Raw genomic sequence first — 19908 nt, 5'->3', positions numbered from 1 at the left:
ACCAACAATGGAAGGAGAATTTACCATGCCTGGAACATGTTTGTTGTTTTTTATTAGTCTTATGGCTCGTGGAAGAAGCATTACCATCCCATGTGACATAACTTTCATTTCAACTATATATAATATGTACTCTAAGAAAGGTTATAACTTTCCGTATGGTCTTTTTGAACAGCCTTAGTGTTAGTTATCTCTCCTTCCTCCCTCTGCTTTGAACCTTTCCCTCAGTTTTCAAATTTCTTCCTTCGTGTCTTGTGTCCTTCTCTCCCACTCTTGAGCTCTTTTATTGACATGGCCCCTTTTTACTTTCCTGCCTTCTGAGGTTACTTTTGTTTATTCACTCACATCTCAAGATTTGGGGATAGGATCTGCAGATAAGACTGAACATGCAGCATTTGTCTGAGTTGCCTCAGTGCTATTAATTTACCTGCAAACTTCATTATTCAGTTTTGTTACACGTGAGCACGATTACATTGTGTGTATGCACATTCTCATACAGTCTTCAGCTGAATATCATTTAGGTTGTTTCCATATCCTACCTTTGTGAATAGGCAATGAACCCAGTGGAGAAACCATTTCTGTGGTAGGATACATGCCAAGGAGTGGGATGTACCTCCCAAATCTTTTACTGATAGATTGGTTGGAGACAAGGCCTCACCATATAGCTTAAGATGGCCCCCAAACTCATGGTAACTGTCCTCAGTTTCCTGGATGCTGAGGTTGTAAGCATGTGTCCACACTTAGCACTGATTATTATTACAATGTTTCTTTCTATTGCTGTGACAAAATATCCCGACAAAAGCAAAATGCATTGGAGAAGGAAGCATTTATTTTGGTTTCAGTTTCATGTAAAAACCCACCATGGCAGGGAATTCAGTGGCAGGAGTTGGCGGCAACTGGTCACACTGAAACCACATAAAAACATGGAAAGTTCTTCCTGTTCTACCTTCTGGTCACTCCAGATTTATATTCAGTCCTGTGGCACCCCGCACACAGGAGCCCCCTCTTCCCAGGGCACCACGATCCCCTAGGTGTCTTGTGTCTTGCTACAGAACTAGGGTCCCTTTAGTTCTTTTACACTACCACCTCTTTTAGCCTTTCCTTAAAGTGTGTCCCAATTCCTTTGTGACACCTGCCCACCCACACAAATTTTCTACCAGGGCTCACATTTGGCTAAGACCCAAAGTCGGTAGCAACAACCAAAGACAAGCAGATAACTACACCAAGAAACATTTCAAACGGCAAATGCCTAGATCCCAACACAAAAGTATTAACATGAGTAGCCAAGGCAATATGCATCCTTTAGAAGCAGCCAACTCTAACACACTATGAAAAAAAACAATTTACCTTAAGTTCTTTCTCTTTCTTTTTTTTTTTTTTTTTTTTTTGAGACAGGATTTCTCTTTGTAGCCCTGGCTGTCCTGGAATTTGCTCTGTAGACCAAGCTGGCCTTGAACTCAAATATCCACCTATCTTTGCCTCTTGAGAGTTGGAATTAAAGACACACTTAAAAAACAAACAAACAAAAAAAACCAAAACTTTGTGTATGGGCATTTTGCATACATGAATGTGTGCAACACATTCAGAGGCCAGAAGTTTATTGGGAAGTTTTGGGTTGTCAGGTGGGTGCTGAGAATTGGACCTGGGTCCTCTGGAAGAGCAGCTAATGCTCTTAACCACTAAGCCATCTCTCCAGCTTCCCTGAAATACAAGCTTTAATTTGCTTTCCCCTGATGTCTAGGGATATTGAATGTTTGCTTTTCAATTATGTTATCTTTTGAAAACTGTTTGTTTTATATCCTGTATTTTAATTATTATTTTTTAGTTCTTTATACACTCTAGATACTAACCTTCATCAGATATATAGTTGGTATTTTTCCCCCATGCACTCACATGCTATTCAATTTAGCTTCATCAGGTCCCATTTATTAACTATTGATCTTAGTGCCTGTGCTATGGGTCCTCTTCAGAAATTCCTTTCTTGTGCTAAAAAAGTTCAAACACATTTCGCTATTTCTCTTTTATCAGATTCAGTATCTGGGCTTATGTCAAGGTCCTTAATCCATTTGGAATTGAGTTTTATGCAGGATGATAGATATGGATCTATCTGCATTGTTTTACATGAAATCATCCAGTTTGACCAGAAACATTAAAGATGTCTTTTCTACAGTGTGTATTTTAATTTTGTTAAAAAGCAAGTGTCTATGTGTGAAGAATTGTGTGGGTGTTCAGTTCCCACCTGTTTTCATGTTAATACCATGCTGCTTTCATTACTACAGCTCTGCAATACAACTTGAATCAGTTCACTTATTGTTCAAGATTGTTTTAACTATGTTGAGTTTTTCATTTCCATATGAAGTTGATGATTCTTTTTCAATTCCTGTGAAGAACTGTTGGAGATTTCTTATAGTAACTGAAGATGAGGTGTATACATAGAAATCTAAAAATTACATTCTATAAATTCCTTTGCTTTTCAGAAGATGAATACTTAGCATTTACATGGTAGTTTCTGGTGCTTTTAAAGCAGCAATGTGGCTGCTGTCTGGCATATGTGAGGTTACCATTGGTCACTGAATTAGCACAAAGAATGAAGTTCCTCACTTGCAAATTTAAAAGCACCAGGAAACATCTACTCATTTCTCAGAAAAGCTTCACTGGAAAGTAGCCTTATATATTTTGGAAGACCCAGATTATAACACAGAAATTTACTGATTTCAAAGGCTGCCAGAAGTAACTGGCATCAAGGTCAGGTCCCTTAAACAGACACTCGATTCTAGCAGAGCTGCATGGCAGGATGACACACAGCAGAGGTATTAGGGCAAGCTGGGGCTAGCCCTACATGGGCTAAAAAATACATTTGTATTTTGTGTACCAGAATGTCATGACCCACAGATTGCACTTGTGTGAAATTTAAGTGAAATACCCTAAGGCTCTTTGCACAGCCACTGAACAGTTCTGCATATCATCCTGTGATGCAATAAGTCTTTCCTGGGTAAAAAAAAATTTGACTTAATGTATTTTCTTTGTATGAATGTTTTTATCTGTGTATATGTATGTTCACCACGTGAATACTTGGAGCCTATGGAGTCAGAAGAGGGTATCAGATCCCCTCGGAACTGGAGTTATGGACTTGTGAGCCACCATATAGGTGCTGGGAATTGAACCCGGGTCCTCTGTAAAGACAAGTACTCTTAACCACTGAGCCATCTCTCTAGCCCCTTTCTTAGAATTTTTAGCAAGCAGAAGGCACTTATAATTCAGCAACGAAGAGAAAACACTCTTCCGTCATATCAACCAACAGTATATATTAAAAATGGTACCTGGATCTACCAACATGCTACTGACTGTATAGAGCTACAAATACATACTTTATAGAAAGGTGGGGGAATTTAGCAAAGGATTGAGATTCTGTAAAAACAAAAACAAAAAAACCCTAAAATGATCTAAAATGTTTCCAGAGTATGAAACTGCACAATGAAACAGGCCACACTAAACACACTCATATTCCCTAAAATGTCTGTCTCAAAGGCCAATAGAATTTCAAGTATTACCAGAAATGGTGTAATTAGAAAAGCCTCTCAAACAAGTTAAAAAGAAACCTTTTGGATAGAAGGTGAAGGCTTGAAAACTCCACAGGGCAGGATTTCATCGAAGTAAGACTACAGACAACGGAAGTTCTCTTCACAGCTAAGAGAGCAGTGGTTGTCAACACACAGGTTCTAATTGATTTGAAGGGGCACTGGGGACATTATACATGTGGTATATATATTCAAGATGCTGATTGCTGGACTGGTTTCCTTCATTTATATATCTGTCAAAACTCAGTAAACTATACTTTGAAATGGATGCAGTTTATGGTATATAAATTATGCCTTAATTAAAGACTTTCTAATAGAAATAAAAATACTACCACCACAAGAATGACAAGGTCAGACCATGGCCTGCTTCCTGTGTGCTAGGCAGGTCTTCTTTCAATTAGGCCAGAATGTTTTATTTCTACTTCCATTTTGAGCACTTGTCTCTCAGAAGAATGAGGGCATTCCAAGTGACTGAATGCCAAGACTGAGGCACCCCCAAATCATGGGGGAACTTTATAGTAAGCAGCCCTTCAGAACAGACATTTGGGTTGCAGAGTGTGGAAGTATTTTGTCTGCTCATCAGTGGTCACATGTGACTCCACCTAAACACATGGGGAAAGTAGAAAAGCAGACCCAGGACAAACGCTCGCCTTGAGAAGCCAGCCCTCATTATCTTACAGGGGTGCTTCTACTGTGGGGCCGACATGAACATGAAACTTGGCATTAGTCACATTGGCTTAGTTTATCCATAAATACTGACGAAACAAGGAAACTAACAGAAATTAAAAATAAGTGGTTATCTATAAGCTGGAGGGTTACTCAATAAAAAAGCAAAATGCTTATTGTAGTTTAGAAAAAACATTAAGAAGTAAGTTTGTAATGAGAATAGTCACTTTTATGTTGTACTTCATAATGAAGGACCATGAAAAAATAGGATTTTTCTCACTTTTATATTATATACGTAACATTTTGTGTGGTGCGTACGCCTAAGTACATGTGCACCATGTGTGTCCAAGAACCCTTGGGGACATAAGGAGCTTCAGAGGTATGAGCCTTTATGTGGGTGCTGGGAACACAACCCCAGTCTTCTGCAAGAGTAGTGCCTGCTCTTAGCTGCTGAGCCATTTCTCCAGCATAGTGGCTCAGCCTCTCCACAGCATCATGACTATGGGACAGCAGTGCTGAGCAGCCCAAGAAACTGGTGTTTCAGTCTCTGCTAGGTAAACAGCACTGGAGCAAACCCGACAGCTCAGCTGCTTAGAGAAGCAAGCCATCATTTCTACATACCAGCCTGAAATAACAATCTAAATTTTATTAAAAACAAAATCGAAAAGGCCTCCTTCAGTTACAGAGTATGCACAAGAGTTTCTGCATCACAGCATTTTACAAGAAATATCTGAACAACAGGAGTAAAAGGAGAACTTACTAGCATATGAAGAGAGGAACTGGGTGCTGAAGACCACACACACACACACACACACACACACACACACACACACACACAAAGAAACAAGTCTGCCTGTCTTCTCTAGCTGCAGCAGGAAGTGAATTAAGAGCATGACAGAAATCCGAAAGAAAAAGACATTTGCTTCTTTAAAAAATACTTCACTAAGAAATAGTCGAGCATTTGTGAAGAACTTGAAGCAGATCTTTTCAGTATACCATGTGACTGTAAGGTAACATTCTTAACTGACTTTATTCAACCCAGAACAGTTTTATTGTTGAAGAGGATTTCTGTCCACATTATACACCTTTGCTTCCTTCCTGGAAGGGAGAACAAAATGCTGCTAGTGTCTATGCAGGGACTGACTGATTCTTAGACATCATTTTAGTAAACCTGCCTGCCTGTTTGCCACTTCCACCCAAAAAGTGATGCTTAAACACATTGTAGAACAAGAATTAGTGACACATTTGGCTCCTTGGTACTTTGGTTATTTGAAAGTTTTATGGGTAGAGACACAGAGGAAACGGGTATGGTTTTCAAGTATGCATGGTGTCGTTCTCATCTTCTGGGATAGTTGGAACTGTAAGAAACACGAGTGTGGCTGTCCAGGGCCACTACAGTACCAAAAGCCCAAAGGAACTGACCACAAACAAGCAATGCTTAACAGCCTTTTGACACTGGTATCATCAGTAAATTTAGCACTTTCTTCCATTTGCCTGTCTGAATAATTTTATCAAGTGACTGTATATGATGATGCTGATGATGGAATTTCCTTTTAGTTGTAGGATGATCTTGCTAAACAAACTTCTGCTAGAAATGAGAGTACAACAATGCAATGTGAAATCTAGTGGAAAGCCAAACCTCAGTATTCATATTTCAAGATACTTTTGACAAGCTGCCTAACAGAGACATGCCCCTTCTGTGGAGTGCCAGCTGTAGGCAGGCAGCAGCGTCAGGCAGACGCTGGTCTGTCCTGGTCTACGGCTGCCTTCCGTGTCAGACTTATCTCACTCCTAATGTTGAGCCCAGCAGTCACTTCACCTACCAGAACTCGGGAATAACAACCTTATTTGTGTGAACGAAGACCTTAGCTCCCAGCAGCTTTCCAGTACAAGGTTTTGAGGAAGACACATGTTACTACAAACTGTCCCTTACCTTTACTGTTTTTATACAGTGTTTGTATTCAGATTCACTGTAAAACTCAGAGAGGAAAAAAATGGAAGAAAAGTTAGCTGCTTTAGTATTTTTAAGAACAGTTTTGACAGTTTCTTGTGCTCATCTGAAGCACAGCAGGAACACCATAGACATTTAAGGACCACAGCAATCATACTTTCAGTTCCAAAGTGTCCTCTTTACAAACATGAACACTGTAAAGGTGAGGCTGATGGCACCCTTATTTAAAAGACATTCTTGTACTATTATTAAAACGTGGTAACATGGACTGAAAAAAATAGATCTTAGGGAATTAATTTTTTTCAATGGCATTTTATTATTACCTTTAAGTTATTCTGAAGGTTGATAGTAAACTTATTGCTAACAATATAAATATTCTCTTTGTAAGTGTTGAAATTCTCTTAAAAGCATGGGAAGACAACAGGCATTCCAGAGCAGACTTCAGAGGACTCAACCCTCCAAATATCTACGGAGAGCCGGTTTAATTTTACTTCATCTTCCTTACTCAGGTCTCCTGGTTTGCCTGCTTTATTGTTTAAAACAATCAGACATCTAACTTCAAGCCTTTTTAGCTGGGCCAATTATTTATGTTTCTATTATTTTTCAATTTTCTTCAAATATATCATAAAAAAGTTCAATAATTGTTGCAAGAAGGATCATTTAAGCTAGATCATGTTCTGTTTTTTAAAATTTCATCTGCTACTAATATTAAAAGTCAGAAAAGCTTCTGTCTCCACAGAGAACTGAAAATTCTTAGGGTGTAAAAAAAGAGCACGATATTTAGCATCTCATGAATGATGTTCAGCCTAATGAAAACCACTAACCTCGCTTGCTTTCACCGATCACAGCTGCCACCACTTACCTTTACTATTAACAGATGGAACTGTGTTTAGTACTGATCCAGGATGTGTTGGCACAAAACCCTGTCTTTGAACTCAGTCTAAGCGTTCTGTCCTCCTATAATGTACACCAGTTATTTATAATACCCTGTCTTTATGTTGGTGCATACCATCTTTTGGGGGAAAAAAGTAACAGATTTTTGAGATGAACTCTAAGAAGAAAATCCTTGAGGTTCCACCTTTCACTACAGAGAAGAGGACGATGCTTGCACACAGCAGCCAGAGGGATACCCCCGCCTGTCAGCTAGCTCACACCAGGAGCATGCATATACAGCCAAGTTCACTGCATGTGCTCTGAAGCTGAGAACGCTCCCCTTTCCAAGTCACAGGTGCTATCATCTTATGCAACAAGACAGTGGAGTGTATATCCACCGTAAGAAGAAAAATAACTGACATAACAAATGCAGCAAATACAGGCATTTGGCATTCAGAACACGCCAAAAAGCTAACACTCATAAATTGTCATATCGTTTGTCTTCTTAAAAAAAGGTCTTTGCATATTTTAAAATTTAACGGTCCCAGAGAATCATGAAGTGCCTTGTCGTTTCTGCTGTTGGCTTCTGATGACCTCTAGTTGTTTTTTACATTGCTGGTAGTAAGTAGAAAGGCTTTTGTTTTCATCTAAAAGCTTTTTATGTTCCTGTACCAGACGAGATGTATTTTGCTGGTCCTTTTCATCCTGGTCCAATTCTGCAACTAGTTCTTGCCTAAAAACAAATGACACAATAAACATTACACAGGATGGGAAGCTCCACACCTATAGCTGATGAAGGAAACTCAGTTAATGAGAACCTTTCCCCTCGTTCTGTAGCTGAAGTAGAGTACTCCAATACAATCCTAGGCCAGAATGGAAACTACCACCCACTCTTCTATTGTAACTACACAGAACTTTAGTCATTTCAATACATTGTTAAGCAATCAGTGAAGCAGAGAAATACTGCAGTTTCAGAAAATGTTATTTGACACCCTCCTTTCTTTGTAGGAAGAAAGAAGTTCTAGCTAGCCCCAGGACGGTAACGTGTGCCACAGCTCAAGTGGTGCTCTGATTACTGCTACACGCTCCAATCTATACAGTGAAGTCCCAGTCCTGTGTAACTACAGCTCTAGTGGCAGGGACACAACCTGCAAGCCAATCAATCAAGAGACGCTATCCCACTTAAATGTTCTTTTTTGTTTTGCAACAAGTATCTGGAATTTTTTTGCAGTATCTGGAAACATTTTCAGGAGATCCTCATTCATAAGGGCAGGTGAGCTTCAAGTCCCTTTCCTCTGAGGATATTAAGTATTTGCCTCTAAAAAAGTCAGACCACTGGGTATAGATGAATAATAAGGTCTTCTTATTATCAAAAACAACTTCATCATAGTTATTATTTAAAGAAAGTATTCAGGCTGATGAGATGATCAGTGGATAAAAAGGCACTTGTGACCAAGACTGATGATGAGTTCAATCTCAAGAACTCACAAAGTGGAGGAGAGAACAGACTCCCACCAGCAGCTGTCCTCTGACTGGCACATACACGCATGCCATATGCACATCCATTGCCCACATACTAAATAAACTAAGTAAAAGATTTAAATAAATTTAATAATTAAAATAAATTAAATAAATTTAAATAAATAAATTAAATAAATAAAATAAATTAAATAAATTTAAATAAATAAACTAAGTAAAAGATTTAAAGGACTTTGATCAGACCTCACAGTTTTCATACTCACCTATATTCAACATTTATATTTTGCTAGCAGAGAACTCTTCTTTCACAAGTATGAAAAGGAAGGTTAAGTAAGGAAGTAAATGCAGGCTTCCTCCCCAAACACAAAGTGCCAGAAGTTCCACAGCTACTTCTACAGCTTCCAGACCATAATATTCAACTTCCTATTTATATCTTCACGGTAACAATCATTTAAATTATTATACTCCTCTCCCTTTAAACATTATTCTTTTATATTATTTATTTATTCTGTAGGTATGAATGTCTGTGGACACACGTGCATGCCATGGTGTGTGTGGTTAGAGGACAAATTGGGGAAGCTGGTTCTCTCTTCCCACTAGGTGGGTTCTGTTGCCAGGCTTGGTTGCAAGTGCCTCTACCCACTAGTCACCTCACTGTGCCTCTTCTCCCTTCTGAAGCACACGCACAGATTATTTCTTATAAGCTACTCTGAAAAATAAGCCAGTTTTTTTTTTTTTTTTTTTTAAATTTCCTTCAACATTTTAGTTGTCATTCTTCACAAGTCTAAATTTCACAAGGGCCATAGTTAAGAAAGTGAATATCAACCTCCTAACAAATCAAACCACCTATATGAAAACAAGACAGGAGTTTTTAAAAACAGAAGGCAGGCAGCTTCCATGGCTCTCAGAAAAATCACAGGTGGCTATAAAATTACCCCCAAACTACTCACAGACATTTGTATATCAACCCTGTCACAAGTAACTCTGCTCTATTCAACATACACCGACAGGACTGTGCAGACAAATGCCTCAAAGACCAAACTCAACTAAATGCTAGGAGAACACATTACTTTACCTTTGGTCAAGAACCAATAAGCCTTTATAGTGATAACTCTAAACAACTTTCTACTTTGACAGCATAAACTTGAGTATGCAACTAATTAATTTTCCTTAGTACTATGTTGTCAAAAGGGCGAGTTCTACATGAAACCAGTTAAAGGATGCTTTAAGTTCAAATATAAATCTACATGGAAATGCCTTTTTAGGAATTTGCATTTATTCATTAACTTCATTATTTTTTGAGAAGGGTCTCACTGTACAGCTCAGGATGGCCTTGAACTCACAGAGATTTGCCTGCCTCCACTTCATGACTGCTGAAATTAAAGGCATGTGTAACCACAGCTGCCTAAAGACTTATTTTTAATTATGTGTGTGTGTGTGACCGTGGGTATGTGCACAATGAGTGCAGTGCCCTCAAGGACCAGAAGAAGGCATTGGCTACACTGGAACAGTAGTTATAGGTTGTTGTGAGCTGGCCAGTGTAAATGTGGAAGCGAACTCCGGCCCTCTGCAAGAGCAACATGTGTGCTCTTAATTTGCCAAGCCACCTCTTTAGCCCCTAAAAATATATTTAACAACTAATTGTAGGACTTAAGAAAAGTATTCGTTGAAGTCTTTTAAAATAATGTTGCTACCTCAATATATTTTAAATTCAAAATACCAGCATGTTTTTAAAAACATTTATTACAAAAAAAAAAAAAAAAGGAACTTACTTTCTCTGAAGCAACAACGCGATTTCGGTTTGAACTTTCATATATTCCTGTGCCATCTTACAGTGTTGTTCAAACACTGCCATGGATTCTTTGGAGTTTGGGCAGGGTGCTAGAGGCTGGAAAGAAGACAGAAATGACAGAAATGTTAAATGTTAACCTCCAGTGCCTACCTAAGGCAGATGACAGCTAAGGCAGAGACTGTGACTGAAATTTTTTTATAGCACTAAAGTGTTGTAAGCAAAAGTTAACTGTGCTGAGGAGCTCACCAGGTTCCAGTGGACAGTGCCAAACCCTTGGCCATACAGGTGAGCCTGGTTAAACTCAGGGAACAAAATGGAACAAAACATATGGATGCCAGAAAGGGACTTGCAGGGGAAGGGGGTAACAAGATAAAGAGGCAGAGGTGAGTGGGTTAGGGTCATTGGAATGCACTTCATACATTCACCAACTCCCCAAAACACAGTGACTGGAAGTTGTTTTCAAGTGCTATGCTATGTGCTAGTGAGCTCGCTGCTCCTTAGTCAGCCAATCAGAATGGCTGTGACTAGAGCAGGTGACCTCTAGAATGGCATTTCCTGCTGCAGTTGAAACATACAAGAACCTTCTTTCAAGGGCCAGGGCTGTGCTGCCCAGGTGAAACTCCAATTTTCTGTCCTATGTCTGCCTTCCATGTAACTGAGATTAAAGGCACATGACTGGCTTCCAAGATGCTTATAATTCTTATACTCATAAAGAAGCACTGAAACGTGTTACTTTATGTCATTATGAACCTAAGGATGCATCACAAATGTCTTAAATAAAAATGACTTTTATATCTAAATACGCTAAAAAGTTAAGGAGTGAAAATGTTATACTTGGCAGACTTACAACAGAGTTATGGAACTACTTTAAGATGACTGTTAGATAAAAACATAAAATTATGTCAATCCTAAACCTAATTTAAAAAAAAAAAAAAAAGGAAGAGAACAAAAAAGACCGACTGATTTTGAGATAGGCCCTCTTGTGGTTCATGGTGACCTCAAACTCATTTTATAGTTGAAGCCTTGAACCCTTGACCCTCTTGCTTCTGCTTCCCAAGTTCTGGGACTAAGGTGTGAGAACCATGCCTAGCAAAGCCATTTATTTTACTTCAATTTTAAAGCTGAAGGGAGGCAACTAAAAGCATCAATACATGGACAGGACATACAGAGAAGGCCATCAACTCCCTCAGGAGACAAAGCAAACGAGAGTGCTCCTTTACCTGCAGCTGGTGATCCAGTGTAAGATACGCCATTGGGATGGAGTTATCCGAACCATTGGTATCTGGAGACCAAGCATGTGTTGTATTTATTAACTCATGACTGTAACGTTTCATTTGTAATGACACACAAACAGGAAAAAGATATGAGATATCACTCCCTATTATTAAATAATTTAGTTATTGGTAAGGAACAGGCTCTGGCTCTTAAATTCTAGAGGAAGAAAGGGGTACATGTGATCACAGATATTAGAATATAAGAATATTCTACAACTTAGTTGCTATAAACTGAATAGGATACTACATATTAAAGATCATGGACCCTTAGCCAGGCGTAGTGGTGCATGCCTGTAATATCAGCACTGAAGGAAACAGTGGCAGGCGGATCTCTGTGTTCGAGGCCAGCCTGGTCTACATAGTGAGTTCCAGGACAACCAAAGCTACACAAAGGAACCTTGTCTTGGGGGAAAAAAACAAAAACAAAAACAAAACATGGAGCCTTAATTAATTAAAGTCAGTCCTAACTGATCCTATGTAACTCAAGCCCACATTCCTTTCCTTGTGTTCTCTTTACCAGGAGGCTGGATTGACTCTGTCAGCATCAGTATACACAAGAAAGAGAAAAGCTAATGTTCTGGATTCTCCAGAGGTTCTTTTCAGTTGATACAGGTGCTGACATGAACACCCCCAGCCTGCCTCCAATGAGACAATAATGGTGAGAATTTATGATGCATACATACAATAGAGAGACAAAAAAGGCATTTAGAACCCTGGCTTAACACCATGTTCCATTGGCGAGTTCAAGCCAGCAGACAGTCTTATCAAAGCATAGGTCTTATTTATTTCAAAGGAAGTAAAATTGCCCTGCCACATCAAAGACTGACATGGATTAAAGCATGGTCAGCCTGATGACAGTGAAGATACTGCATGGGGCCCAGAGAAAGGCTGAGGAACTGTCACAACCCCTTCAAACACCACTTTCCACCAGACTCAAATAGGATGAGGATGACCGGCCCCTGACTAAGAAGAATGACCTGCCTTGAAAAAGTTTCCTCAATTAAACACTCCCCCCACCCTCAATGCTACCTCTACACCACACCGTCTGGGCATGTGTAGTATATCCTGAAGTCTCTGATAGGTACTTCAGAATCAAGTAGAATTCGTTGATATTTGAGGAGCACTGTGCTGGCTCAAACAATTAAAGCCTTTCCAAGAGGGAAATTAAGGACATTTCTTGAATTTTATGTTTGTTCTCTAAAGCCAAGAAGTGGCATTTCACTTTTCTATTTGTACCTAAGTTAGAATACTGCTTGTAATACCCAGTCACAAGATAGCATGGCTACTCCATGAAAATATTTTTATACTTACTAATGAAACATGACCTCTTCTCATGAAATATTAAAACTCACACTGTTTTGGTTAAGTAGGGCAAAAATTCTTTTCTGTTTTTTTCAAACACAGCAGATGCTAGTATCACCCTTCCCTTACGGGTACATTCCCTTAGTAGTGGTTTGAATGAGCATGGGCCCCATAGGCTCATATATTTGAATATCTGGTACCCAGTTGGAACTGTAAACTTGACTAAACCTCAGAAGGTATCTATAAGTATTGGATCACATTTTAGTTTGTGAAGACAGAAAACTAAATTCTAATTTTCAGTTTAAATTCTAAATTTCAGTTTAATTGTTACTATTAATAACAAGTGATTTTACAGAAGATTTCCAATGACTTCGTCTCCCAAGGCTTAGCTGGGCACAGTGCTAAGTGTCTGTTAGGGCCTCACTTCCCTTCCTTCCTGCCCGTGATGAAACTCTCAGTCCCTTCAGACAGCTTCTCTTCACACAACCTGTGACAAGTTGACATGTTCAAGCTGGGCTTTCATATGTCTACGCATGTGAAACCAAGTCTTTCACCAAGGACAAAAGGTTGCCAAATAAGAGTTTTTTCCTCTCACTTAGGTACATGTTTGGTGTTTTTAGAAACCGTAGGTTGGCATTTAGGAAATAACCCAATTGACAAAAGGATCTTAGGAAATTTCAAAGCTTTTTCACAGCAAAAGAAAGAGTTAAGCTAGGTGTAGTGGCCTTTAATCCCATCACTTGTGAGGCAGAGACAGGCAGATGTCTGTGAATTTGAAGCCAGCAGAGTTTACGTAGTAAGTTTTAAGGACAGCCAGTGACACACTGTGACATCCTGCCCCTCACATTAAACCAACCAACCAACCACAAACCAGTTAGGTGAATACAGTCTACAGAGTGGGAGAAAAATCTTTGAAGGCTGTATATCTGACAGAAGATTAATATTTAGAATACACAAAAGAAAAAAATCTCCAGGAAGCCAATCAATCAATCAATCAATCAATCAATCAATCAATCAAATCAGCACCAGGCTAATGAGTATACAGTCCTCAAAAGATGTAATATAAATGCTATTCAACACATGAGAGAATGACCTGGTCAAAACCCAGGGTTGATTAGGTCCTACAGGAAAACCCAATGTTCTCTTGCTGAATTAACAGGTTCTCAGCCTGCCTTCAAACTTATGTTTACATAGATTAGTACTGCTCTCAAGCTTGGCCAGAGAAGCTTCTTTTTCAAGTAGTGGTGGTTAATGCGGAGACTTCTAACTGGTACTCTTAGGAATCAGCGACTGTGAGTGGTCAGTCCTAAGTGGGACAGCTAGATTAACAACCCAGGGCAAAGGGGCATCATACAACATGAAGGAAAAAAAAATCTAAGGACCAGATGATCTGAAGGAGTGCTGCAAAATGCTGTTGAAGGACAGGACATGGGCATTCCACTCATGAACCCCAAGCAGCTGTGGCTACCTGCACAAAATCAAGCCAATCAATAAGCCAGCACAGAGGCCCCACCCTTAGTGGAGTAACTGATGGCTGTCATACCTGTTTTTCTTGAAGGTGTGTGGCTGCCCATGCCTGGTGGATGATCCAAACCCACGGCTATTTGGGGAACAGTAACTGGATTCCGTGGGCCATATAAAAGAAGACATGAAAGTGGAAGGGGGACATGTTGTGGAGTGGGCCCAAGAGGAGTAGGATAATGGTGCTGGTGTGGGTATATTCAAGACACACTTACAAATGCGTGAAATTACCAAAGAATAAAAAAATATTCCTATGAACAAAACATGAAAAATGCTCAATCTCACTAGCTATTGGAAAAAAAGATGCAAACTGGAAATTCACTGCAATCTCATCTCAGCTGCCAGAAGAGCAGCCTTTTATCCAATGCTGGTGGAAATGTAAACTTGTCCAGCCATCACGAAATCAATACCGAAGTTCCTCAAAACATTAAACGCAGCTCTACCACACAACCCAAATGTACACTCCTGGGTATTTACCCAAAGGACTTAAGCTCAACACATCACAGCCACACTTACACATCATGTTTACTGCAGCACTATTCACAATGGCTGAGTTACGGAACTCACCGGGGTATCCAAAAACAGGGGATAAAGAAAGTGTGGTATATATACACAATGGAGTTTTCAATATGTCCTTTGTAGGAAAATGGATGCAACTAGAAACAAATTAAACTAATCTTAGAAAAGTATTTTATGTTTTCTCTCCTTTGTGGTTCCTTAATTTTATATAGACACATAGAATCATGTCTAAGATATGAAAGTAGAAGTGAAATTGTCTAGGGAGAACAAAGAGGGCTAACCTCGGAGGCAGGATGGGTGAAAAAGAAAAGACACGGGTATGGTCATTATGCATTATATACTTATGTGAAAATGTCCTTATACAATACAGAATCATGTACAAGGAATATGCACAATGGAAACAAAACACAAAAGCTGAAATGGGGTTGGGAAGGAGTTAGGAGTGGATATGATCTAAATACACTGCATTCATGTTTAATTATCAAATAATATAGAATAAAAAGTAGAAACTGAGCTAAAGATGACAGTGATTATTGTTACTATTCTGGGTACTAGAATTACTGGAAAGACTCAACAGGAAGGACCATGATATAAAATCCCAGAGTCAAGTACAACACATGATGTCTCCTAACTGGAAAAATCTGGCTATTTTCAAGTTACATGTTTAGTATTTCAGAGGAGGGAAAACACACACACACACACACACACACACACACACACACACACGGTAAGGCAGTCAGTGTCTGCTACAATACTCCAAAGGGCATTTTGAAAGTTATTGCCATATAGTTGATTCTATAAACACGAAAATCTAAATAACCATATCATGCTTGTCTTTGTAAATAAAGATTGATGCCTCTCATGTCACTCAGTTTTATATTACAAGAAAGTAGACTGGTCACCTGTGGAATCATCAGGGGTCCATGGGTGACTGCGAGCTGGCTTCTCTGAGGTTGGTCCTGAGGTAGTGATCATTCTGACACTAGGACTGGATGACCTACTGCTCACCTGCAGGAAGAAGTGGCAGGAGGAAAAGCGTCACTTTTCTTTTTTTAAAGAATGACAAGACACATTTGCATTGCCAGTAAGAGGAGAAAGATTTCCATTTTTACGACTAAAGGCCTGGGACTTTTGAAAAGTGATTTCTAAGAATATAATCAATGTTTATCAAGTTCACTATGCATTCATACATAACATCTCTTCAAAACTTGTAAGCCTGGATGAGAGTAGGTAAAGAAATAAAGCCCACAAAGCAAAAGGGACCTAGGGAGCCCTCAGGCTGCCAGTGCCAGAACTACAACCTAGAGTGCTGGATTGTCTGCTGTGGTGAAAGGAACTGGTAATAAAGCCACCAATTCTTTGTGGGATGAGAGGGCCTGCTTAACCCCTGTTTAAAGTCAAGGCCCAGGGAACACTCTGATCTCTGGGGAAAAGAAAACTAGCAAAAATGAAAAATCCTGCAACAAGACCAGGTGGCAAGACACCTGCAATCAGTGCTTGGAGGTAGCAGCATGAGTACCATGAAAACCCTTTTGCAGGGACGCTAAATGAAGGGAAGAAGAAGTGTCCATTGTACATCCAGAAGTCATCTCCAGAATCAAGGAAGACAGAACTGAGCACAAATACATGGAGAGTATGAGAAATGAGACAAGCCCATCATCTCAGGTTCCACAGGGTCATATTCGATCAAATTCCAGAAAGGAGACAGACAAAAATTACAAGCAGCCTCCCGAGGGAAATGGCAGCTACAGGTGAAGTCAACAGATCTGAACTTAGAAATGCTTTGAAACCTGAAACTTGCAGTGCTCATAATACGCCACAAGAAGAGACACCGTACCTAAATAATAACTCATGAGACAGGCCACAGTCAAAACACAAGCACACTGAAACTGTCATTTGAATTATCTGCAGGCTATGCATACTGTACAGGGAAAACAAATGGATGTCAAGGTCAGACCTGGGCCTCATTACTAAGATGTCCCAGCAGACACATGCAAATATTTTAAAAATTTGAAAAAACAAAAACAAAAAAAATCCCCCTCAAAATTGGAAACAAAACTGGTTTCATGCATTTCAGAAGAACTATTCAACGCACATTCATAAAACACGAGTGACAGCCACAAAGGAAGCCAGAAAGAGTGGATGACTAGCTACAGAATGCTGGCAGAGAATACTTGGCACTGGGAGTAAATGAAGACTGTGATCAGAACAGCATCTGCAGACAATAAAACTGAACTTACCATTCAGACTTGTTGATAGGGATTTCTAAGCAGATACCTTACTTAACAAGAAAATTTTCCTTGCCAAAAGGGCCAAGATGCAATTAACTTGAAGAAAATTCTGATAGAAAAGGGCACTAGTCTACACACTGAAAACTGTAAGTGAAGGAAACAGTAATGAGTTTACAGAACTATCAAACAATATAGACATATATTCTATAAAATAAAACCAAAATAAGCAAGAGCACTGCGTTTGTGCTGGTCAGGAAGAATAGATGTATTTAGCAGGCTGGGTATAAATGTTAAAATCTCAAAGTTGTTTACTGAAAGATCTAACTTTTACCCCACAAAGACAAATGTGATGAGAAATGTCCCTATTCAACTTCAAAGATGGTAAGAAGACGAAGTCAAAAATAAGATGGAGCAAATTTACTAGTAAAAGTAACAAATATGAAGTACAATATTAAAGCACAAAATGAAACAAAGCAAACCCTCCAATCCAACCATGGGAGTGGAGAGATGGCCTCGTGGTTGAAAGTGCTTCCTGTCTTCCAGAAGACTTACTTACTGAGTTTGGTTCAGAGTGGTGAGGAGGATCACAACTTTAGCCCCAGGGAATCTGATGTCCTCTTCTGGCCTTTCTGGGGATCCACATACATGTAGCATGCATACGTACACAGACACACACACACATAAATGAAAAAAAAAAAAAATAAAGCCCCAATCAAACTGACAAGATGTGATTCCTAAGAGACAAATCTAAATTATAAAAGTAGAAAAACAGGCTGGGAAGATGACTCTGGTTGAGTCACTGCTCTGCTACAGTTAGGTTCCCAGTACCTATACAGGCGGCTCCCAAGTGCCTGTAACTCCAGCTCCAGGAGGGTCAACACTCCTCGCCTCCTCAGGCTCCTGCACTTTCATGCACATCCACATTTTTCATTAAAACAATCAATAAAAACAAAAATGTGAAAAATTAGAAAAAAAAAAACAAAACAAAAACCAACACCAAAGTTAAATAGAAAAGATAAAGCAGGTAAAAAGCACTCAAAGTGAGTGTTTATATTATTATTAGACAATATATTTTAGGGCCAAACAGATTAAGAAGAAACATTAATGTAAGGTGTTCTAAGGCAGGAAAAACCTTGGGGATGAAAGAAGGGAGAGAAGCTCCTCACCCTGAAATTCAGCCAAAGGGAAGCCTCTCAGCAGCAGAGAAGCAGGCATTCAAGTATAGTCAGCAAAATAAGGGCCTCCTTCCTTCCCTGCCACAAAGGTTTCCTAGGAATCTCACTTGAAACCCTCCTTACAGTAAGATACGAACCATTCTACTTTACAACCAGTGACTTGGGTTCATGTTGTAAGATTGTAATTTCATCTAAGCCACCTCAACATCTATCCTATCATCTTACTGATCCAAACGAAAAAGGATTCTTAGCAACTGTGAGACCTAACTAAATGGTGTACAGGCTAATGCTAAGACAAGGGTAACTCCCCCTTAAGGTACCACACCCACACTTGAGCATGTTTTACTCTGCGGCATTCTGAGAAGCATGCAGGCTCTTCCTTCTGAGAGGGCCTCATTCTCTTAACCCTACACTTAGCCTAGATTAAAGATTAAATCTCAACAACTTTATTACATTTGCTAGACTTACAATTTTTTCCAGCATCAAAACTATAAATCCTAATTGGGCCCATGCTGATATCCGTAAAGTTTAGAGGAAGCAATTCTTTAGGATGCTGAGGCTGGCAGCACAGACCTGTGTCTCTATCCGCTCAGTCTCAGCTTCTGCTCTGCCATTTATTAGTACCACAGTTTTAAGTAAGTTCCAGGACACAACAGTCAAATGTGGGCACCTTAAGGGTCTTGACAAAAGAACAATGCTCTCTAAGTGGTGGCTGTAAGCTAAGTGACCAGTGAAGGCAAGATGAGATCACTAAGTTGGAGCACTATAGGATCTGCTCTTCAAATCTTGCTGATAGAATTCTGATGAGCCTCAACACTCTCCAACTATTACAGTTTTTCAAGTTACTTCCTCCTGAAGCCATTCCCAGTTTACCCTCTTCTCACATGAACTATAGTTCAGAGATGCAGAGCAACAAGTGACACAAAGCCACATGGCAACTTGGGGCAGCAAAAGAATATAAACTCCAGGGGTGAGCTGCTACAGGTGCCATGGACCATAACTGGCCTTTGACTGGAATCTTATCTCTGTTTTTATGACATGGGATGGAAAGTGGTTTTACAGACAAATACAAAGCTTATGCTTTCATGTCTCATCTGGAGGACAGAACATAATTTCACAAAGTCAAGAACTTTCATGCTCGGTGCTATTAGACACATTTGAGAGTCCTTCATACTTTTCAGAACCTTAGTTACTGAAGTCACAGAAGCACAAAACAGAACCAGTGCTCTTTGTGTTACAAACTTTAGATGTAAGTGTCAATGTGGATGTGGATAGGTACTTCCTGTATGGTAGTCCCAGGTAGTCGCCAAGAGTTACTGGAATGCTTTTGAATCCAAACACATCCAATTTCAGTCTGCGACTTGCACCGCCTTTTGTTTGGGAGACAGAATATCACTATAAAGCACCCACCAGCCTTGAGCTCACAAGGACACGAGGAGCTCTTATCCAATGAACTACCCCACCCCCCATTTCTCCTGACAAAGAAAGAACAGAATGTAAGATTTAACTGCTTCCCCAGTGCTACTTTTACTTCATATCTGGATAGCAAG

At 39.6% G+C, this 19908-nt stretch overlaps 1 protein-coding gene across 2 annotated transcripts in view; it reads right to left on the bottom strand.

Annotated features, from left to right (window-relative positions):
• Positions 1 to 4872: 4872 nt before the first annotated feature.
• The window catches only part of Map3k7 (mitogen-activated protein kinase kinase kinase 7), a 57583-nt gene continuing 42547 nt past the window's right edge, over positions 4873 to 19908 (bottom strand). For both annotated transcript variants that reach the window (XM_060373409.1, XM_060373410.1), the window contains 4 exons: positions 15855 to 15960; positions 11557 to 11618; positions 10317 to 10432; positions 4873 to 7798 (listed from right to left, as the gene is read on the bottom strand). In XM_060373409.1, coding sequence (XP_060229392.1) covers positions 7618 to 7798; positions 10317 to 10432; positions 11557 to 11618; positions 15855 to 15960 — 465 coding nt within the window. In that variant the 3' untranslated portion in view covers positions 4873 to 7617. The remainder of the gene's footprint in view (positions 7799 to 10316; positions 10433 to 11556; positions 11619 to 15854; positions 15961 to 19908) is intronic.

Source organism: Meriones unguiculatus, chromosome 20 (assembly GCF_030254825.1).
Source record: "Meriones unguiculatus strain TT.TT164.6M chromosome 20, Bangor_MerUng_6.1, whole genome shotgun sequence".
Taxonomy (NCBI): Eukaryota; Metazoa; Chordata; class Mammalia; order Rodentia; family Muridae; genus Meriones; species Meriones unguiculatus.
This window is presented reverse-complemented; position numbering and strand designations above follow the sequence as displayed.